We start from the raw sequence: 24,878 nt of genomic DNA, 5'->3' as shown, positions 1-24,878 counted from the left end.
TTTTATTGTCAACGTTTAACTTACCTCTGTTTGCACCATGGCAGGTCGCTGAGCACGCAGTATGCGTACCGTTTGGAAAACATCCAACACGCCTTCGTATTGCATACGCTCCAGCACAATGCTTAGGGTAATAAATACACCGGTACGACCAACACCAGCACTACAATGCACCGTAATGGGGCCATCTTGGCCAAATTGTTCTTTTGTTTTATGCACTTGACCAATGAAATCAATAAAGCCTTCACCTGACTTCGGTACACCCTGCTCGGGCCAATCAATAAATTGAAATTGTCGTACAGTGCGTGAGGAGCCATCACGTGCATCAGTTACCTATGAATAAACGAGAGCGGGTGAAAAAAGAAAGTAAAAAAAAAAATAAAAATAAAAAATAAAGCAACAGAGGAAACAGAACAAATTTGCATTTGCATTCAGATAAATCTTTTTATTATTATTTACGATGCTCGAACACAAGTTTGTGCACAGGCGCCACAAGCAAAGGCTACTTTTCTCATATTGGATTTTTTATATTTTATAACTTTCAAGCTTACCTTAAACTCACGTAATTTATATTGTGGCATATTGTATTCAGCTATTGGATCAACAACATAGTACTGATAACGAACCGAACGTTCATGAGGCCAATATTGAAAACATTTTTCCTAAATGGTGAATCAAGAAATGAAGTTTTTTTTACTGAAAAAAAAAAACTTTTGTTTTTCTTTGCTATACTTACTCTTCCCATTTCCTTAAGTTTCGTAAGCATTACAACTATGGTAGAGTTATGTTCCCATAACATCCGCCAAAAATCTTCAGCGGTATCTTGCAAAGGTCCTTGAGCCGCTATATAGGCGGAACGATAACGGTAACCTTCAATGAAACTTGCATTGATGTAATCACTGCCTTCGATGCCATGAATCGGAGTTAAATATACCCGAGTCGATTCGTATGGTAGAATGTGTACTAAGCGATTTTTGTGTTTGTTACACGGCAAGTTAGCGGTAACAAATTTGGAAGAGTCGACTTTAACGTTTGACAATTTCTTGAATTCAATTTCCATGCCCGTGATATTTTCACCGGGTTCAGTGGTCAATAATTTTTGCAGATGTGTGTGTAAATTACGAGCAGGCACCTCGGTATGGCCGCAAATGATGGCTTCCAAAATGGCATCGTGTATGAATATATATTGGTCTTCAGTCTGTACCATATAATTGCGTTGCGCCCTCAAGCAGGTAACATGACCGTAGATATCAACAATTTTTTCATGTTTCATACGCTCAAGCATCGAATCAATGACAATATAGCAACCAGTCCGACCAACTCCTGCTGAACAATGCACAATTATCGGTCCCGAATCCGGTGGGGTAAGAGCGCGGCAACGCCGTAAGAATTGCAAAAATGGGGCTGGATGATCGGGTACACCATGATCAGGCCACGCCGTAAATTGCAATTGTTTAATTTCACGCCTCTCATTAAAGCCTTGACGGCACAATTGGAAAGTACGTATACTATATGTGGCCAGTTCTTGAGTCTCGGTTATAGTGACAAACATTTGACCATACGTTTCCGTGCCTCGTGTAGGCCAATACTGATCACACTTTATGCGTGTTCTCTCCTCCAAACGAGTCATCATTACAATGGTGGCTGTTTTCAATTCCCAACACATACGCCAAAAGTCTCCTATAGTTTCCTGTAAAGGCCCCTGCGTAGCAACGTAGGCGTTATGTTTGCGATATCCATCGCAATAATTGGCATTAATGTAATCTGAACCAACCACACCATCCGTAAGCGGTAGAATAACTCGCGAATGGTCATAAGCCGTAACGTTGGCATAACGGTTCTTCGACTTGTTATATTCGTAATTGGAATTATCCCAGGTAAACTGTTGACCAGGTTCTATGCTTTCGTATTCCTGCGAGAATTTCTGATTATCATTTGCTTTTAAGCGTTCTATGTGGTTGGCGAATTCCGATATAGGAATTGGAGGATGCGATATCATGCCAGGTGTTTGGAAATTTAAACGGCGCATATCGACCGGATCGCTTGGTGTCGGACCGGCACCCAAGTCGGCCGCCATTAAAGGTCTCGTAACAGCTGCTTGATCGGGCGTTTTACATGGTTGGCGTCTTCTTTTAATTACATAGATGATAATAAATGTAGTGGAAAGTATTAAAGCTGCTATTGCCGGAAGGACCACCCATAGCATACCAGGTTCATCTTTGTTCCGATTCACGGAAACTTCGGGTTCAGAAGGCCAATTAGGGTCAGGTCGATGCGGTCTTTCCCCGGGTGGAGCTTCACGCATATCCAGTGAAAGGAATTCCGAGAACGGACTAGAAGTATATAAGTGCTTTTGCGGTGTATCCACAACTGCCCTTACAAAAATTCGATATCGTTTATCACGTTCTAATTTACGGTTAGTAAAATTATGATAATCGTCACCAGAACCTAAATGAAAGGTGAAAGGAATAGAACGCTGAGGAAATTTGGCGGCTATGTAAGGGGCATTAGGACGCTCAGGTTTATTGCGCCCCGGCAGTAAATCTTCTGTGAGAAATTGATCAGGGTTTTTATGAAGATTAGATTTATCTTCCGGTACCACAACTAAATAGTAATGAGAAATAGGGCCGTATTCTTCGGAGGCCTGCGGTAAGATAACCAAGATTTCCTCGCCGTTTACTACACCATAAAAATCCGGCTTGACCATAGGTTGAGGTGCCGCCATTTGTGTAGTTACAGTTATTTTGGTGGGTGGACGATATGAGTAATCCGATGGAATGGCACTTACATTAACGTTATAGGTGGTAAACGGGCTTAGCTCATTGATAGTGTGCGATTTAGCATACGCTTTTAAGATAATGTCACGTTTTTGTACGATTTGCGTTTGTGAGAAGCCCTGAGAATCTACGAAAACCTTCATGGCATCGTAGGAAATCTTATAATTAATAGGATTCAGTCTAATGGGCGGAGACCAGCTCAGAGTCATGGAGTGCGTAGTAACGTCATGGGCGCGTAAATTCAATGGAACATCTTCGGGCTTGATTTTGACGGTAACTTTTTCACTTAATCTTCCTAAACCATTCTTAAAGCGAGCTGCAATTGCCACAGCGTACTGAGCGAATTTTTCTAAATTTACCAGATCTGCAGATTCCGTTAAGCCAACCGTTTTAGTTTGCCATTCATCAAGGTCTTCTACAGCTGTCATCGTATAAAAAATTTTATAACCTAACAGTTTGCCACGCGAAGGCACCGGTTCCCACCAAATTTCTGCAGTTTGTTCTGAGGTAGCTACAGCCTGAACTGACATAGGAGCACGTCCCATATCCCGTTCTGTTTCTATTAAAATTTTCTCACTAAAAGGCCCGGCACCTTGTTTAGTGTAGGCTCTCACCCGAAAAATGTATTCGGTATTTTCCTCTAGATTCGTAAAAACAGCCTTCCGCAAAGTCATGTTTCTTTCCGAACCCAGTCCGTGATCAATTTTCTTATGAAACTGAACATCGTAGCGAGTAATAATGCCATTGCGATGCTCTCGCGTGGGAGGTTCCCAGGTAACGCATACTACATCTGGTGTTTGGAAGCGCACGGTAATATTTGAAGGTGGTCCGCCTGGGACACCTTCAGGAGTTTGGAATATCTTAACTGTTTCCTGGCCGATACCGATATGATTACTGCCGGCTATACGAAATTCATACTCGACACCGCGTTCAAGATCTTTGAAAGGCTTTTTCGTTTCGTGGGGACCCATTAGCAATTCTTTTAAAGCACGATCTTTGACTCCCCATCTCAAACGGTAGCCTCTCAATTCACCATAGGTTTGAGCAGGACGTTCCCACTCCAATTCTATTGAAACAGTCGGATCGCGTTCCATAATCTTTAAGCTAACAGTAGGTCGTACCGGCACACCACCTGGTGTCTTGACGATGACAGCAGCACTACGGTCGCCATCGCCTTTCCGAGTAAGAGCCGCCACTTGTATGGAATATTTAGTATCGGGTTGTAAGCCCGTCACATTAAATTCCAAGGCATCCACAACGTCAAATTTAAGAGGTTCATTTAGATAACCTTTACCCTAATGAAAATAAAAAGTTTGAAAAACACGATTGAATATAAAAAGATTTGAAATATTAAATGGGAAGACGTTCGACCTACCTCATCACGGACTTCTTGCACATGTATGTGATAGCCTCTAATAATACCATTACGATCTTTTTCAAGAGGAGGTTTCCAGTTAACGTGTATTGAAGTTGAATTTAACGAATTTGCCTTCACATCTTGAGGATCTCCAGGCACTAAACCATTTAAAGTGTACGAAGAGAAGAAAAGCCATTAACAAGGAAGTTCACTGAAGGTGTCTCTTATATAAGAAGATCTTAAATTACATAAGATACTTAACGTTTTTATATATAAATCCGTAAATACCTGCAAGTCTCACTTTAAAAGTAATGTTTAACCTAAGTTTGGTGAGACTATAAAAATACCTAAAATTTACAATAGTATCGAAGATAGTTATCTAAATAATATCAATTATTTTAACTACCTTAACTAAATAGTTTATAATGTTAAATGAAAAAAAAAACCATTATCACATCACCAAAAATAAAAAAAAATTTATTGCTGTTTTTTTTTTTTCCTTTTAAAGTACATTAAAAACATTCACAAAAAATTTTCAAACATATAGAAAAAATATGAAAATAATGCAAAAAATATCCTTTCTTCTGGTGCTACAATTGAGGCTACGCAAAAAATTTCTTTATTTAAGAAAAAAGTATAAAAAAAAAAGTATATTTATTTCTTAATTAATAAGTTTTAATAAAATGGTTTTTATTTTAATTAATATCCTACTTTTTTTTTTTTTTGTAATATTGGAAAAAAGTTTCAAAAAACAATCTTATTATATTTGATAAGCAACCATCAAAAAAATACTCACTCTTTTTTTCTACGATATTTATGTAATTGTATTTTTGTAATATTTTCAAAAAAATATTTTTTTCGTTAACCATAATCATCCACATGAACAATTAATAACAGAAGGAATGGCATGACGTTTAAAAATTTCGTAAATATTTAAAAAATGTTTTTTTTTTTTTATTTTAGTTTATCACGAACGAACGAACACCCAACACAATGTATATAAAACAACACGTTCAGTTTGTTGATTAAGTTCATTGTATTATTATTATTATATATATATATATATGTATATATATACATATAAATGCATATGTATTCAGTATATTTTTTTCAAAAATAATTACACAGACTCAACGCACACACACACACACACACACACACACACACACACACAAACACACGCAGAGGCACAATAAATATAGGAATAGAGAGAAATAGAATGGTTATATAAAGTATTATGTAATATTGTTGTTTTTATTTATTTATTTATTTTTTTTTATTATTTTTATACATATCGAGGCATCACGCAAAAATCAAAAATTCGTAGTGCATTTTGTAAAAAGTCCCAAAACATTTCATTTTTTTTATATAAATATGTATGCGAGTGGCCAAAAATGTTTATTTATTTTATATTGGTTCGTTTTTTTTTTTTTTTTTTTTAAAGAAAATATGAAAAAAGATAAAAGAGAACGAAATTATTTTTTTAAAATTTATTTTAATAAAAATAGCTATTTTTTATAAACATTGGCAAAAGTTTTATTTTTACTAAAAAATTTTAAACATAAAAAATTACTTTGAAAACAAATCAATAAAAAAAAGAAGAAAAAATCGTCGAAAAACTGTTGGCTCACTCGCTTTTAAATGAAACGAACACTTACTTATTAGGAATATAAATTTTTTTATGATAAAATTTTTTAATATTTTTGCGTAAAAGAAGTAATTAAATTAAAAAAAATCAATAATAAAATAAATTTTATGTTACAATTTTTTGGCAACTGATTTTGACTGAATTTTGAAAATAGTTGCTAAAGATATTCTTTATACAATAAAAAAGTGCGTTACAATTTACAGTTACACTCGTTTAAATGATAAACCTTGGAATATGTTAACTTAGTACAATAAATTTTAAACATTTCAATTTCGATGGAAAGTTAGACTCGTTCTGATAAATAAGTCGGACATTAATATCCAGATTATATTTTGATTATCCACTGCTTCAAATATTCACTGTCGTGTGACAGGCCTTCTTGAAATATTTCTTTCTCATTCTCTTTCCCTTAATGGTACTGTTTTTGTTTCGACAAAATCGTACGTACAGCATGTGGACGAAAGAATGAAAAGAAAATTTGTAATCCTGAAGCAATCAAACTCCATTTCAAACTTTAAATTTTTTGGCAGAATCACTTTCACCTTTCAGCGGTCTTTCGGTCTTCTTGATGAAGATGACAGGACGTGAACCGTTTCTAAAGATATTTGTTAGAGGGTTAAAGAAGCTGGAAATGACCATACAGGAAGGTTCTCTCTGTACCTCTCTCTCTCTCTCTCTCTCTCTCTATCTCTATCTCCCTCTCTATCTCTATTTCCCTCTCTCTCTCTCTCTCTCTCTCTCTCTCTCTCTCTTACTCTCTCTCTTTCTCTCTGCGGATATCCAATACGGATTCAGAAAAACATTGTTTACGAAAGATGCCATGAAGCCTGTAGTGGCGCTGCAGCCGTAGACCGATGGAGGAGCGGCGAGTACTGCGCCGTGGTTGTGCTGGGATGAAAAAAGGCGCGTCCACGAAAGGTATCACAACAGTGATTGCCGCCAAACAACTATAAAAGCAAACGAGCGGTTAGTGTCGCCGAGGATTTGGCAATCGTGCTCTCCGTTGTTGATGTGAAGTCGTCATCAAAATCCTGCAATTTCTCGCCATAGAGTTTTCTTTTTAAGGGGTTAAGCAAAGGATCGAACTTATCGAACAAACTCTTGTTGCTTTGAAAACGAAAGTCGGTCAAGTTTGGGCCGAACTATGTGTTGAAAAGTCGTCACTAATTGCCTCAAAAGGATTCAGTCTTCCAGGAAGTCCCATGGAGGACATTTGAATGATTAATGACGGGAAGGTGTAAGCAATATATTAAAAAATATATTGATCCTAATCTCAATCAAAATTCTATTTTATTTACGCTTGCTTTCGGAACCACAGGCGCTATATTTTCGTACTTTTTTGAGGACTACCTCATTATTCTCAAGCAACTTTTAGTTATAAAATTAATTTTTAAAATTAAATTTGAATTTTTTTTGCTTTGAGAATATGAACAACAGAGAGCAAGAGGGGCGGCCAACCACAATCTCACATCTAAGCAAGAAAGCTGGAAAATTGGTCAAGATTTTTGAAATATAGTCTTCTACTGCTTTGTCAGCATATTTTTTATTTTCTATCCTTTATTTAGAACATTCTACTCTAGTTTCAAAATACGTGTCTCTTACAATTTCAACCAAGGTTGGAAATGTTTCCGTGAAAGATATAACCGTAAGGGATTTAATAAAGCATATATACATTACTCGCTTGATACCTTTACGATCGTCCGTTCGTATATCTGTTATCTGTTGTTGCAATTTTCAAGGTAACAAAAAAGAATATGAAAAATTAAAAATTTTAAATTGATTCTCAGCTTTCGCTTATAAATCAAACTTTAAATGGTTGCGATCAAAAACACTCCAATACTTACGAGTAACCTGAGGTAAGACGTCAGCTTATTTGCAGAAAGTTTGCTCGCCATTACTTACTTACAAAATATTGTCAAAGGGAATCCGGTTAATAAAAACGAAAATTCGATGAGAAAGCTTCCCTTATTGAGAAATTTATTATCCATATTATAATTCCATGAGAGGATTTTTTGCAAAGCACTTCCAACTTCTAAAAAAAGAGAAAATTGATGTTTCGAGCTGGAGCACACCGTAAGTACAGTACTTTTAGAACACAAACTAATAGCTGGAGTTGAAAGCCGCGTTAAGATAGATCCTAGCTTGAGCAAAATTTAGTTTGAGTTCATACCCACACTATTACTTACTCTTATATACTGTAAATTATATCGCACTTGTCAAACCATTGCAGTGTTTGAAAATTCTATTATAAAATAATTTTATGGTTTTCGAACTTTAATTAAATTTGTGTGAAATTTGATATTGTGTGTTCATAACAGTTGAAGGAAAGTTATTATAAAAAGTGTGTGTTTGTGTTTTTTTTTTTTTGTTTAATCGATACATATTTCATAAAAAATAATCGTATGAGTAGACTTGAAATGTTAGCCGTACAATTTATTACATAATTATACTTAAATTAGATATAAAACCTATGTAAACTTTTAATTACTTGTAATTCGGAAAAAAGAATGTGTTTTTTTTTTTTCCAATTATAAAATTTTTAGATCTGTAAGATGATATTATATTTAATTTAATGGAACTTGTATTTTATTCCCTTTTTTTCTGAATTATTTCTTTTGTTTTATCTTCTTTTATTTTTCATATTATTTTAATTACTATTCTCTTCATTTTTAATTATAAAAAAAAAAAAAAAACACAAAAAAATAGTAGAAATACATGAAAGGGTATCTTAGTATATTTTTATAATTAATTTGAAAATCCTTGAGTTAGGGGTACTTTGGAAGAAGTATTAAAAAAACATATAAATTATTTTATTTAATGAGCAGTATAATGATGAGAGTATTTCAGGTAAATCCCTTTTCGTCTACACTTCAATACGCAGCTCTTACTAAAAACATATATAAATCAACACATTTGAAAAGGCGATGTACACATATCCATACATTGCTACATACATAAAAGGTGTACGATTTTACATATATATTTATATATATATATGCAGTTTTATTTGGCTTTGTTATATTTTATATTCATCTATATACAGAAATATAATCAACATTTATTCAAGGACATAACAGGTTGAATACGGATGATATAAAAAGAACAGGAGAAATAAAAGGACATGTTACACTTTCGTACATATTTACATTCACATTTGGGTTCAAAGTGAATCAGAAATACCTTGCGGATAAAGAAAAGCCTTTTGGATGCATATAAGCAATTCACAAGCGTAAGGATTCCCGAAGTAATTAAAAAAATAAAACAACATGATTTCCATAAAGGGTTTAATTGATTCGTTTTTCATTGAAAGGGATTGTCGCTCTAAAGCGTTAAGTTTCGTTCTAAGCGTTACAATTTTGTAAACTAGTTGTTGTAAAACTTTTTCATGGTGGGTATAAGAGACGTTTCTTATTTGTTGACAAGAACTTAAGGAGCACTTATGGCGAGAACAATTAATCCATGACAATCGAGAAATTCAAAAACATTAAGAAAGCAAACGAAACATTTTACGCATGATCTTTGTGGACCTCACAGGATCTAAAAACATTTAATATACGATCTGTTAATATCTACTCCGATACATTTATTTCTTTGCTATTATCCCGGGATTTAACTACAATGATTTGAACAAATCTCGTCTTCCAATATTGATTTCTAATCATTAGGCAACCATTTCTTGATCTATAAGTATGAAGCTCCTTCCAAATGTTTTCGTTATTAGAATAAATTATTCTAGTAAGTATTTTGTCCATTTGCTAACTTAACTATCAATTTTTTTGATTGGTTTATTTTAAAAGTAGAGCCACGTAAGACTTATTTCGAAAATTCTTAGGTCCTGCTATGCAGTCGGCGCTTAAAGTACAATGAAACTTCTGTCAGTCAAGATGTGATATGGACAACTTTGAAAATCATTAGAAGTACGCATAAGATCGTATGGGATACTAAAATATATACCATAAGCTTTGATTTTGATTCAGGGAAATTTTAAACCATATGGTTTTTAAAGGTGTTCCGATAAACAAATTTATAGTAGTAGTAGTGTAGTAATACGTGTGAAAACGAATGAGAAATGAATCAAAACTCAAATCACAGTCGTTGATAACTTTCAATTAAAGTTTGATTTCCCCCTTTGCAGAACGGCATTCCTTTTCATAATAAACAATATTTCATTCGCAACGAAGTACTCTTAAGCAATACATAGGTGGCTAATAACTAAGAAACCTGTAGGCCTTCACCTGCTAAATAGTGACTAAGACTGTTTTCTTTATTACAGACGGCCGCCTGTATTAGCTGACATGGAAACTCTTTTTCATTCATGAGTTCATACAAGTTTCATTTTGGAGTGATTACAAGTTTTTTCAGACTGAAGTGCCGTTCGTGTTACAAGTTATTGGGATAAGCGAGAAGCTAGCGCAAGTCTTCTCCGTCGGTCTCGTAATAAACTCTTCAAGTTTTCTATTTAAGGAGCTATACTATGTAGCTTTGCCGACGGAGCAGAAGAAGTAAGTCTAACTTTTTGGTGTCCCGCCCAAAGGGGGAAAAGCTAACTAGGACTGGCTATTATGTTTCTCTGATCTGATTTTGGAAGACACAATAGCCGTTGTTCCGGAAATGATGACCCAAGTCTATTCTTTTTTGTAATAGCATACCATTTTGCATATTCTTTTGACATTTCTAGTATTTTTTTTAGTTGGCACGTTACTTGTGCTTTAGGGACCAGTGTCTGTCTCTATGTCATTAAATGCGATTAAGCTTAAATTTCACGAACACTCTGCTGAAGGCAACGGAATTCTTACTAAAGACTGAAATTACTATCATTTTCTTTCGATCCTCACTTGGGAAGTTAAGCATTGGTGGGGGTGGGGGAGAATAATACTTAAAGGGAATTTTTTCCTGCACGGTGTCGCACAGTTTCGCACCTCTGGAATAAGCTGTGAGCAGAGTGGAAAGCATCCCGACTGAGGTTTACAATCTTTTCACTTGGGCGATTTCGGTTTCTCGATGTAAAGGCGTGTTTTCAACTTTTCTATAAATCCCAATTTCAAGTAGTATTCTCTGATAAAGTAAGCATATTGCTCTTTATCTATGTAGGATCGCCTTATGCCTTCAATCATGATAAATGTATACCATCTGGGGGATTTATTAAAGTATTATGCGCGTAGAGTGCTTAACACGTAGAATAGAACAATTCAAAAATTTCATGCATACATAAAAGCATTACCAGTCTCGTAAACCTTTACACGTACTCATAATATTCTCCTCCCTATTGACATTTGAGAGATTTACATTTGCTTTTTCATCTTTTTTATTTACCGGGCATTGTGTATTTGTCAGAATTTTGTACAGGTGATGGCGTAAAGAATTGACATGTGTGTGCATATACTTGTAAATATGAATGCACATCCGAATCATAAAGGTAATCATACGATATTTTCCCCTTTCAATTCATTTTGTGGTAAAGCGAGAACATCATTAAACATTCCTTTTTTTTATTTTTCATAAAAATGGAATTTTTTTCGTTTTTTCCATTTTTTTTTTTTTTTAATTAAACAAAATAAGAGAGAGAGAGGGGGGGAAAGAAATGCATAAAGGGCATTTTGACATTCAGCTGTCAATTGAGGTTAACCTATTGCCTGGTTGCTTGTCGTTTGGCATTTTATAAATGCTGTGTTAACCATTATCAGATATGTATAGAATTTCATGCCTCATAGATTTCTCCAATTATAGATAAATAATTTTAATTTATTTGATTAATTCATTAAACACACAATGCAGTTATTAATTATTTAATAATATTTACTGTTATGATTATTATTCCATTATCCAGAGTTTATATCGTCACATCACATTTCTCCAACAATCTTTAATATTCAATATTTATTTTTCATATACGTTTATATATATACTTGTTTGCTATTGTTTATGAGGGAACTTATCAAGTTAGGTAAAATGTTACAATGGGTAAGAATGACAATGGGCGAATGGTTTAAAATTATCCGACGATAAAATTCTTGCTAGTTGTCTACATATCTCTTATTCGATGAATGAAAAGTGAATGCCTTGAAAAATAAAACTAAATCAGGCCTTGATCAGCAGATAATGGAAGATATAATTTTCGCTGAACCCATCATAGATTTTTCGTATCGTTCAAGATGTGATATAAAAGAAATCTTCTGCCCAGAAACCATCAATGTGAACGCACGTATAGGGGACATGCCCTGAGTGGTGGGTTATAGAAAAAGAAAATCATCAACGCAGCTAACCAATTTAATCCAATTGTTGGTAGGCACTAGAAGCCCGATATATACAGCAAATTTTTGCAACCTTTATAAAACTCCTTTTATAAAAATTTAAACAACAAATTTTGAACATCTACCTCTTTCTCTCTCTCTCTCTCTCTCTCTGCTATTAAGATTTCTTCAGAAAAATGCAATTTATGGTATGCATGTAGAATATGGTAACACCGTTATTATCAGAGTTAAAGATCTTAGACTAGGGTCTAGAATTCATGGTTAACTAAGTGTGAAGAAAAAATGAAAGCAAGCAAAATGGATTGACGACTGGAGAATTTGACAACTTGATCCGACTACTTCTTCCTAACGACAACGCGCCGACTTCCACTAAGTGATCAACTCCTTGTTCCTCTGTGTTTCTCTGCAACGTCACTTCGTTCGTTTTTCTCTTTGTTATCAGCTCTCCGCTGTTTACTGCTCTTCCAGACACTTACACCTAACATACATTCTAAGTAGTTTTAAAAGTTAAATTTGAATTTGAGCATAGTTAGTTTTTAAAACTCTATAAAAAATCTGGATAAATAAGCGGCTGAGCGGCAGAATTTTGCTATTCATTAGTTCGAGGTTTGTATTTGTTTAAGATTTATCGTAAGACCTTTAGAATAACAACCTTAACAACACTATGCACAAATGCTTAAACAAGAATTTTCCAATGCATTGTCTTCTCTTTAACGGTAAAGGGCGCTATAAGGGAAGTAAAAGTGGGGAAGAAAGGATTTGTGGTTGATTGTGAAGTCAGTTTTAATCAACTAACGAATTAACGTAAGTACCGTGAGTGTATATAGAAATGATTGCAATGGTCATCTTATACTCTTAATATTAAAAATAAATAGTTAAATTGTCTATCAGCGTTAACTTAATTTCCTTCTGAAGTTTTAATCCAACTTTGTTGTCGTCATCACCGATCTCAAAATGAGCGGCAATAAGTTAAGAGTCGGCATTTCATCGATCCCATCCCAGCAATTGATTGCTCGTACTCATCAAGAGATGATACTAATAAAGACATATATCGGGCCTACGGTCTGATGAACGAGCAATAATGAGAAATTTCATCAGTCAAAAGCTATAACGTTTTCTTCCTTTTATTGATGAATACTTAAGCGTGACATTTAAGGTAAGTTGAAGAAGACAGCGTGATAAAAACAAAAACCATAGATTAATAAATTGGAAAGACATAGTTAGTGCAAGTTGAAAGTTTTTTTTGCTCAATTTGACCTGGTAATCATTTCCATTTTCCTGGTATTACCAGTTTTACCTAATTTTAGGGATGACACTAAAAAAAAAGATACTATTAAAATATCCACACTTCGATGGCAATAAGGATGCGATTCGTTAACGCGAGATCGTTAAAAGCATAACTAACCTTTTCGAATTTCCTCCCGATGGCTTTTTTTTTAAATTGGTACAGATTTTTCCCCTAAGAGGGCATAGGGCATATATTTTTTACGTTTAATAGGATTTCTGATCCATTTGGATACCATCAAGGAAAGGTCAAATGTGGTTGTATTAGTAAAAGTGAAAGTAAAAATCTATACTTTATCGTCATTTCGCGGAGGTGATGCGATTACCTAACACTAACTTTGTGTTCGATATCTTTGATGCGCTTTGCTTCGTTAACCTTAACAAGTTAAAAAGCTATGGATGGGCATTGTCTGCTGTATATATCTTGCAGCACTTCACTTAATGAAATTGTTACTATACAAGAAAGTTCCTCTTTTCGTGTGAACGTATGCATGGGAGAACATTCAATAAATGGCTCCATCCAGCACAAATTTTTTATATTCATGTCGTATGCTAAGCTATAACTTTTCAACAATTTTTATGATGAAATGACTGTTTATTGTCACAATGGAGCTTTATATGGGGAAACATGGGTCTACGGTTCCATGGTTCTACTTTGAGCCAGAATTTATTGGTGTGTACACAAATTCAAAACAACGAAAAAGAAAAAAAAAAGAAAAACCGCAACCGGAAGTGATTCGGACTTGATAAGAACATCTATCTTAAGTCCATCTAGCTGTCGCATGCATCCGCACAAACTTAATATTCACTTACCAAAAACGCTGTAGAGTACACAGATCATAACCGGATAAGCGAACAATTTTTCTGTAATTTTTTACAAGAGCTCTTCTGAAGGCAAGCCATTTAATTACCCAATGATTAAAAAAAAAAAAGAGAAAAGAACAGTTCTTGTTGTGTTGTACGTTTCACACACACTTTATTTTTCATTAACTAAAAAATGTGCTAGATGGGCCACTCTTATAGCAGTAGCAGCAGCAAGGCGGGGAGATTTTGTAGAAAATTTGCAGACAAAATTAATTGGTTTTTAAGCACATATTCATACCTTTTTACACACATTATCGCGCACTCACCCACAATGTTCCTCAACATTGAACTAACAAAAAAATAAATAAATAAAAAAGAAAATAAAGTAAAAAACGGAAGCAAAACTCTAAAAATTATAGTAATTAAAAGAAAATTTTTAAAAAATATCAAAATAATGTATACATATGTGCACAGTGACAGAACGCGGTGCATAAGGTGTTAGCTGATGGGTGTAAGAAAATAAGAAAATGGGAAAACAAAAGGAACAGCGGAAAAGTGAACAATTAAAAGTAGTGGCACTTAAATGTATATAATTACAAGAATGCGCACTTATACATTTAAAAAACAAGAAAACAAAAAAATGAAAAAAGGAAAACAGAGAGGAAGGTACCATTTAGCCAAGCATGTTGGCGAATGTGCCTGGAAGTAGGTGCGAGTGCATAATCGTTACATTTATATTACAACTGCTGGGTGACGATGGTTGTTGTGCATATATATGTGTATGTGCTTTTTGCTCACTTCATTTATTTGTTTGTTTGTTTGTTTGCCTCTTTGTTTATTTGCTTGGCTAGTAGATGCAATAAGGAGTGTGTGCAAGGTGCTCTTGAACATTAACGTAAAAGTGCAGCTGTGCAGCTGTGCAGGTGTAGGTAGGTGTTGGCAAACGTTGTTGCCTTGTAATTTTTAATGTTTAACAATGATAGCAAATGTTGTTTCAACTTTAGCAAATGTTAAGATCTTATTGTACTCTCCTCCTCATCGCATTTCATCTCATTTTTATTTTATTTTAATTCTTAACCATTACATAAGAAACAGTTTAAGTGATTTTTACGACCACAACAGGAGGCCTGTTAACTTTGAGTATAATGTCTAATGTCTAAAAAGCATTCGTAATACAAACCACATGTACGACGACAATTCAATTTAGTTATGCATGTTAGAGCCATTAAACTTAATCTTCAATTCTTTCTTATTGAACTAAGAAATTCAAAAAGCAGTTTCATCGCTCTAAGTGCAAGGCATTTAAAAATTGATCCATGCATACAAAAAAAAAAAAAAAAACAAAGATAAATTTTTATCTTTGTAAACAACATCTAACAAAAATAAAAACATACAATGGTTTCATCGCTTATGAGATGTGTTTTTAGTTACTTGTCAATGAAGTATTTGCTTAGGGGAAAGCTTCATAAAGGAAGTTTCGCTTTATTTCAACGATAGATTCTATCGTTTGTTCTGTCCAGCTGAGTAAGCACGAGGCCAAATTATTTCATTTTCATCATTTCCTTTAAAAGACACTCAAAGCATTCCTTCCTTTCATTTATTGGATGTTTTTGTCTTCTGTTTTCTGAATTTCTAAAATCGAAAAATTCGCATCGAATTGTGAAACTTTAATAAATTCTATAAAATAGATTTGAATACAAGTAGCACTCGACTTTTGATAAATTTTCGAATATCCTCTATCCCCTACAAAATAGAGCACGTTCGTAGCAAGTTCGAATGTTTGATTTGCTTTTTTGCATATTACTTAACTTTAAGCGTATTTATATATATATATATATATATATATATATATATATGTATAACATTTGACGTGGACATTTTGATCGATATATAACAAATTTTAAAAATTGTATAAATTTTTGCAGCAGCTTAAGATTTAACTTGTTTTTATACTCTGCACAACTTGTGGTGCAGGGTACGCTAACTCTGTGCAAACGGTTGTAACATCCACTCGGACCCACCTTTTACTATACACAATTAAGCTTATCTGTCGGCCTGTCCGCCTGATGCGTGTCCACGTATTCTTCTGTCCTACCTACAGTTTGCAATTTTCGATATATTTTGAAGAAATTTGGTGCCACTGACACGCCTTGGATCGTATCACTTGTTCATTAAAAGAACATATATTGTAATTGTGAGAATTTCGGGACAAAAATCGTTTAGTAATAGTTTTTCGGCATGTTAAACTTGTGTGAACACTTTAGTTCGGACGTGGCAATCTTTTGAATCCCTTTCCATGTAATCGTTCGTGGAGAAACTGATTCTTTATATGACGAGAAGACCTCGTTTTCAATATATCTTGATGAAAATTCGTTCGTAATGATAATTTGATATGAGAATTAACCTTATCGAATTTGGGCAAGGTAGGTTTATTTTTTGGACCCCGACCCGTAAAAGGGTTTTAAGGATAAGGGAGGCTTTATATACCGATTTTTGTTATTTCATGATGAAAATTTGTTGTTAGTAAATCCATCGCATGGAATTTGGATCACTAAGGTCTATTTTATGGGCCGCACTATACAGAGAAATTCTCAAGAAAGAAAATCCGTCTCCTAATTTGTGCTTTGTAATGACGGAAGCAATTGGAAAATAATAAAATCATCTACAAGTGAATTAAGTTCATTAGATTGGCGTTTGAGTATGTGAGCGATTTTTTAAAATTTATCAATTAATTAAAATGCTACAAGGTATTTAATAATTGGCCTTCTCCAGCTATAGCAAGCTTACTTGATTTATTAAATGTTTTTAATCAATACATCGCCCATAGCTTGGTGGACAGCATGTACACGTTCGAGTCAATAATAACGTCATCTGAATGTCGATTGGAATAACATAGTAAAACAAGCAAAAACACTAGACATTAAATACCCTGTGGAAATTTGCTTAATACACTTATACCCAGAACGACTGTTCAAAATAAGGCGTTATTTGAGAAGTGATTTCATCCGAACTATTTTCAATGGCGTACGTAATTGGAACAAAACAAGACAGCAAGCGTAGTAAAGTTTGTCAGAATATCTCAAAAATTGGGGTCTGTGGGATGAACACAGGACAAGGCAGACAGACTTATAAACAAAGGGATTCTGAACCGGTTGGTATAATAAAATGTGGATCTACCTCAGGTCTTTCTGAGTTGCTGCATATCACTTAATATGCTATTGTACGATAAGTAGCGTTGGATAGAAAAACGAATAAAAATTTTAGGTTATGCAAACGTTTATATATATTTAAAAAAAAAAAAATGATTTCACTACATCGGCCTACAATCTTTCTACGCAAACAAACAAATCGAAAAGCAAATTTGGTGCGGATAAAAATTTTAGCAAGAATTTCCAATAAACGCCTAACGTTCAGTTGTAGTTAGTTATTCGATTTTGCAGCGATCTCTTTTATCGTCGTTAGGTTCACTTGCTTAGCATTAATTTTTAATAATATGTTACGATTGAATCACTTCGAATCAACACGATGGAAATGCACTGAGCTAACAACAAATTTAAATCGAATAAACCAAAGAATCTTGTGAGCTAATTCATCTATTAACTACGGCTAGACTATTTAGTGTACTGGTAACATTTTCTAAAACATTTAAAAGAATAATTTACGAAGCTAACCTTGCGTTGCGGAATAGAAACAAGCAAACAAGTGCTTAGAAACAAATGCCACACACGAGCAACGCTATCGTATCATTGCGTACTTCGTAGAAACTAGAAGTTATTGGATCGTTGCTTCAAAGTGCAACACGATGGACGACTTTACAAACTTAATTTACTTGCCAATCTAATTCGGCATCTGTATGGCAAACAGAGATTCTTATATTAAGAAGGCCGACTATCAAGTCAGTATTTGCTGACTCAAATCTCAATGCGGCAAAATTTATTTTGACCGTAGCTACAATGAGTGTTCAAATAATAAATACATAACATTTCCCGATTTGGGCACAAGCCCACTAGGCTACACCCATTACCTTGCTTTTCTTTTTTTTTCCCCCATTTCTTTGCGAAAGTCACGGCATTACGCGAATATGGGAAATCCCATGAGTGATTGATCACATCAAAAACAAAACAACTAACAAAATAACATTTGGCCGCAATCGAATCTTTTAGACCCATCACCGTTGTCTTATCTAACTCTACACTCCAAGCCCTTTTATTTAATACCTATATAAGCGTGATTAATCCACCACGTCGTCACATCCGCGTTATTCGGTTTAGAATTATCATGAGTCTTTCGCACATTTCAGACCAATAATATATTCTTCATGTGAGATATGCACAGAGTAATTTTCAACATTTTGTCTCGTTTACCTTATGCGTAGAAAACGTGAAAAAAAATGTTCAAGTTTGTTCACTTATAAGTTTGTGTAGACGCGTTTGATTTCTTCAATTTGTTTTTCTTGCATGAATAATAAAGCAAGCGTAGAAAATTTCACCCTTCTGTCTCTCATAATTTGCGAGTGATAAGCAAAGAATACATAATTTTTGTATGGAGAAACAGCTTACGCCTTATTGTGGCGTGGGCATGAATCAATTTGTCCTCGTTTCAGTACCAACCCGTGAGGAGGGACATGCAATGGTTCTGTCAAATTTGAGATCAATAGCTGCATTTTTTTTGCGGCCAGGAGAATTACTCACACGGACAGAGGGACACACAGCATGTTTAAATCGATTCAGACTTAGTACTGAAGAATACCTATACCTTGCGAGGTCTCTGTGGCGGCTTCCTTGTGGGCATTGCAAATGTTTTGACAAAATCCTTCGGTGATGGATATGAAAATTATTAAAGATCAGATTTTCCGATCGCTGGCAACGTTTTGTAATTGCATCTTCATCTAGTAACCCCAGTCTAGTGACTGGTCTTAATGAATTACAAAATCATATCAATGAAATTTTGCTTTCGCTAGATAAATGGCATTGTCAAGATAAACGCTGAAGAATTCTTGCCCTTTGCTGATCTTAAATGGCATTTGCGTTCCTCATAAAAAACGCGTGCCATGCAAAATTTCTCAATGAAAAGAAGAAAATTGGAAATTGAATTATTTTTATTCATCTACTAACTCTATTTAGTGATTATAGTATTTATTGTTTAAAGATTACATCTCTGATATTGTATTGTTTCCATCGTTCGACTATAACTATAATATATAAATAAAAATATAAATATGCATATGTAAAAAAACGACATAAATTGCATATTTTGCTCTCGATTATATATTATATTGAAATTACGCACTTCAGGGATGATATTACTTTGTAAGAGCGAAATAATTTGAATTATTTTTTCGAATTTATTTACACAAAATGAAAAAAGTGTTTTTCTTGAGAAATCCATTGCAAAGCGGCTTAAAATACGGTTGATGTGAACTAATTAAGTAGAGTTGGAATTTGTAGTGAATCGGTTAAGAAGCGAAGTCAGTTAAAGTTACAGACAGTTCGAATAACGTAAATTTGAAAAAAAAAACACAAACCAAAATTTTAAATAGTTGTGAGTTGTAAGTAGTTTTACTGCATGTTTATGATATTTAAGGGATCATTAAAGAGGAAAAAAATTATGAAAGAAAGACATACAATGCGATATCATCCTTTTAAACACTCATCTTAAAAATGGTACGTATTGTTAACGTCCTATTATCAACTTTGCATACATCCAAGTTCGTTTTTTTATTTTGTATTCTTATATAAAGAAAAGGTTTTTTTCATTAGATGATCACTTGACTACCTACCTGCCTTGCGATGGTTACAGAAAGTCAATTAACAAAGGGCTAAAAAGACTCAACTTTGTCATTAAGAGTTCATCTCTGATAAATAACTTCAGCATATTAAGATATTCGGAACAAACTCCAAATCAATATTCATTTGTCGAAATTCTAAAGGATTGTTTGGTGGCCTAAATATTCCGCTTTTTATTCGAAAAGCGTTTTCCAGTCATGATTGTCAGTGGATTGGGAAAAATTTTTATATCCTAATTTACAAAAATACACATCGATCTGGTTATGAATGGTTTACCTAAGGTATGCAAAACATGGTCTGTTAAGAATCATTTTTACACAGAGCTTAAAAGGTTATCCTGGGTTAATTATATGCTAATTCCGTCGACTGTAAGTATGCGGATCATAACCATTTTGCGGTAAACGTTTGCCGCCAGTGTCTGATCTATTGAAAAATTCAAATTTTTTAAATATAGATCGTGTAGTTGTTTCAAGCCCACTATCAAACTTGACAGTCGAATAAGAAAATGTGTATATTTTTTTAAATGACCAATCACTTAGATGATGTCCCCTATACGTGTAACGCAGTGACGGCCAGAAATAAGGAAAAGTGCAAAAAGGAAATGAAATAGCGAGATGACCGCAGCCAAGTCGGTCTGTGTGGACAATCGGTAAGTGTTATGCCTTCACCGACAGAGCAATCATCATAGCTACGACCAAAGTAAACTCCTCCGCACTGAGATTTGAACCCAGGAATACTGACTTGCTAGTCACGGTCCTTAATTACCTAGCTACTCGTATTGCCTTAGACATCTAAATTTCTGCACGACAGTTGACGAAATTGAAAACTTAAAAAAATGTTGACTTCCAATTCTTTCAACCAAAGGAAAAAAATTTCGTGTGGCGACGGCATGTATAAGATTTGAGAAAATTGTAGCTGAGAATAGACCTTTCTTTCTGCAGAGTATTTCTGCCTTTAACTTGAAAATGCATTTTTTTCATCACAAGGATTACTTATTCTTAACATTTAAATTTTCTAATAAGGCTTAATAACAATTCACATTTTATCTCCGATCAAGTACCAGCTGTAAATCTGTAATATACACGAAATGTTTATCTTCAAAGGACCCTTTTCTACCGGTTAAAGCAATGATTGGCATAAGAAGAGCTTCACTTGAGTACGCAGGCTACACAATCTTGTTCAGGCTCATGTTATGCGAAGTACCAATATCAACAACAAGTTTTCATCTTTTTCATTTTCATATTCGAAAGTGCATTTTAATTATAACCTCAGTAAGTATGTATGTATGCATATAAGCATACAGTTGACAAAGAGAAGAAACTTGAACATTTATGAAAGTTATATGCCTTATAGGGGAAAATAAATTGTTCTCAATGTATGTGTAAAAAAATTCTTTTCAAAAATATTCGTATTCACTCATACGATAAGGCGCTATAATAACTAGTAGTTATGCTATAGGTCGATTTCTAGATACTCATCAGTTGCAAATAATTTTTTTTTATTTATTGACGGAATAGATAGCATAACCTTTGTCAATCAATATTCGAGGCAACCCGAAAGTTGTGGTTGTCCATAACTTAAACATTATCAAATTCCTTAAGACGCCCGATCTAGGGCTACATTCAAAATAAGCTCACCTAAAATGTCTGGTTTGCTTTATTGCATTTTGTATCTATATATATATATATATATAGACAACCTTAATGCAAGATGATGAATTTCATTCCAATGTTATTGAAATGGTTGCAACCTGCTTCGAGTTCAGCGCGAGTCGAAAGAGTCCTTTTGTCATGTTTGTTCAACTAAAGGCATTTATACGGTTTTTGGTTAACTGCAGAGAAAACCATCCGAAGAATTATCAATTATGAATGCTTCTCACACGTTTGGACATAGAGAATATTAGATTTTAAGATCCCGACATCTTTTCTGTAGTCTACTTGCAATTGTATTTAACGCTGAAAAGGATTTTTGTAGTTTCTCTTATGATACTAACAGGTTTTTGGCAAACCAGGAAAGACTTTCATTCAAGTTTTAAAAAAGAATTCAAAAATTTTTCCATAAATTATTCAATAAACTTCGAGGAATAGGTTTCCAAAAGAGAATATTTTTTCTTTGTTCCTCGATCATAACGGTATTCATCAAATTGGTATCGAAGACAAAGCCAACTTATCTATACATTTATAATACATTTGTAGGGTGCGGCAAACATGGAGTCACTTGAAGAAAATTTAAGCATATTTATTAGTAAAGAAGACTCCACGGATTAGCTTGAAACTACGGCATGCTTAAATTGTCTGATTTCTGATTTTGAGAAAACAGAATGTAGAGGATTGACTTCATAAGCTGAGGTAATGGCGAAGAAGAATTTCTTCTAATGTGTTACATTACATAAGAATTGCACAATAGATCTGCTAGTTCTATGTTCTAGTGGGATATATAATCTCCAAGGCATTCAGGAGCAATACGCAAGAGTATCTGTAGCGTGTGAGTTCAGGCGGATGCTTCGTCAACACGTTCTCGTCCAGTTTTCGAGAACAGTGAAAAGGAATCTTGAGGCTATCAATTCCATTTGAGGAAAACATATGAGGACACTTACACTTCCTTTAAGGAACATTCAGAACCTTTCTAGATGAATTATCGGGATCTATCCGTACATGTAAGGTGAATTGGGATACGCTAATTGGAAATGGAAAACACTATGGAGCATAGAAAGACTTTGGATTAGATATTTGTGATAATTTGGGAAGAAGATGTGTTTTGATGCTATCTGTTACTTATTTGCTGGTATCCACGGTTCTACTATTCACAACTTTGCTACTTTCATGATTTTTTTCCTTAAAGATTTTTTTAATAGATTTTTACAATTACAAAGTTTTCATTGAACTGAACATACTTTACGTTTTAATTTTATTTACTAGAAGAAGAAGAAGAAAGAGACGAAAAAAAAAAAAAAGAATTTGTACATTTGCAGTTTTTATAAAACATCAGCACACATTTTTGTAAAATGTGAATATGTATAAGTTGTCAAGGATGTTTATTTAACAAAGACACATATAAGCACTTACATACTTCTTCTATATGTCTATGCACTAGAGTTGACAAATGTACTTTGTGTTAATACAAGCATATGCACACAAACCTGCAGGTATGCCATTCTGTCATTCAAATGCATTTTAGAGAATACAAAGATGTAGAATTGTAGAGTAACGTACATACATATGTATATATGTTTATACATAAAAAGTGAATATATATTCGTTTTTTTTTTTTTTTTTTCTTATTTACAATTTTACTTATCCGCCTATCTCGGCTTTAATTGTTGTTTTATTTGCAAATAACTGACTAGCTGCCTATATCTGCCCTACCAGCGCCAACGTTATCATCATCATAATAATAAAGAGAATTTCATTTTTGTAAAATTTCCATACAACTTTGGTTTGCTGCATATATTTCATAAGTCATATTGCTATTAAAATGTTGTTTGCATGTTCAGAAGACAAGTCAAACTCTTATCTAATGATTGTTAACTTTATTATTATAATTATAGCCGAGAAGAGAAATGAAGTACATGTGAAAAGCTTTCATGTACGTCATACACGTCTCTATGTATTTTCCTACGTGGATGTGTGCGTGTGCAATAAATACGTATAATTTCATCAACTCTTTCTATTGTAATTTACATGAAAAGGTGTTCAAGAGACTTGCTTGAGCACTTCATCTCAGTGTTTAAGAGGATTAAAGACTACGCATGATAGGAAGAACTTGGTAAAAAGTATTTTTATAAAACGCGAGATAAGCCAAGAGCACTACGTTTCCACCCCAAGTTATATCAAATTTTTAATACGAATAGAAATATGAAGAGCGTTTAAGGGGTAATATCTACCACCTTGTGTGCGCTGACCCAAACTTCTATTTCTTTTACTCGAGTTTTCTCAACAACGTATTGTCAAAACATCCAACCACAAATAACAAACTAAAAATTCTCTGAATAGGAGCAAGGGCCAAGTTATTCGTTATATACATTTGCCATGTCGCCATAACAAAAGCTACGACGCCATGGGAATACGAATAGAGACTGGCTTTATAATACATTTCCGTTTGCCGTTTTCCCCATTTATACGGAAGAGGCAGGTATGGGCGTCAGTTTGTGTAGCGAAAATTTTATGTTCACGCGAGTAATGCAGATAGCTTCGCTTTTCGTTTTTTTATCCCACGTCGTTTAGATCAAATCAAGGTTTACGAGGCAAATCTTACTAAACGCAGCAGCTTTTTGCGTCGGCCTGGTAGCTAGACTTTTGTGATTGACTAAATCGCCGCAAGTTGTCGAGTTGCATTGCAAACTGCTGTTTAACCTACAAAAAGCAGAGTTTTTAGATGGACCTGGGGGTTCACATAACGCATCCCTATCTGGCACTCGAAGACTAATCATTCTCAAGGAGCCTATATGTGCCGTCACTCCCTATGCACGCACCTATGGACGCATGGTTTCATGGCAGAAAGTCAATTGGAGACATGTGCACGTAACATATTCGTAATACGGTTTCAAGATTATGGTTGGAAAATACACTTGTTGGACCATTAAATTTCCCCGCAGTTGACATCGTTTAGCGAGAAGAAAACGCTAACGCTTAATATCTCTTTTCATTTTGCGTTTGATAAAATATCTCGTTTAAGCTTCTCTTTCCTTTCCTGCATAAGTTGATCGCACTGGGCTCAGTACGACGCTACGGTTTAGATCTCGAGCAAGGAATAAAATTTGTTTGCTTGGCACTTATTAGATATTAAAAGTTACCGTTACGGCTCAAATTAATTAATTATTCTTGGCAAACAAACAAAAAAAAAATTTCGAACGTAATCACTTTCACGGTTATTACAATCTTTCAAAGGTTTAATCTTTCTTTCTAGAAGCCGGACATCTCGTGAATTTCGTCAAACTTTACAGACTTGCTTTATATAGTGTGTCTATCCAAATAA

General features: G+C 34.2%; 1 protein-coding gene across 5 annotated transcripts in view; it reads right to left on the bottom strand.

The window, feature by feature from the left end:
- Positions 1 to 24,878, bottom strand: part of LOC119634117 (tyrosine-protein phosphatase Lar) — a 273,949-nt gene that overhangs the window by 4,252 nt on the left and 244,819 nt on the right. For all 5 annotated transcript variants that reach the window (XM_038028064.1, XM_038028067.1, XM_038028063.1 and 2 more), the window contains 4 exons: positions 4,150 to 4,289; positions 734 to 4,069; positions 549 to 659; positions 25 to 330 (listed from right to left, as the gene is read on the bottom strand). In XM_038028064.1, coding sequence (XP_037883992.1) covers positions 25 to 330; positions 549 to 659; positions 734 to 4,069; positions 4,150 to 4,289 — 3,893 coding nt within the window. The remainder of the gene's footprint in view (positions 1 to 24; positions 331 to 548; positions 660 to 733; positions 4,070 to 4,149; positions 4,290 to 24,878) is intronic.

Source organism: Glossina fuscipes, unplaced genomic scaffold, assembly GCF_014805625.2.
Source record: "Glossina fuscipes isolate IAEA_lab_2018 unplaced genomic scaffold, Yale_Gfus_2 2, whole genome shotgun sequence".
Lineage (NCBI taxonomy): Eukaryota > Metazoa > Arthropoda > Insecta > Diptera > Glossinidae > Glossina > Glossina fuscipes.
This window is presented reverse-complemented; position numbering and strand designations above follow the sequence as displayed.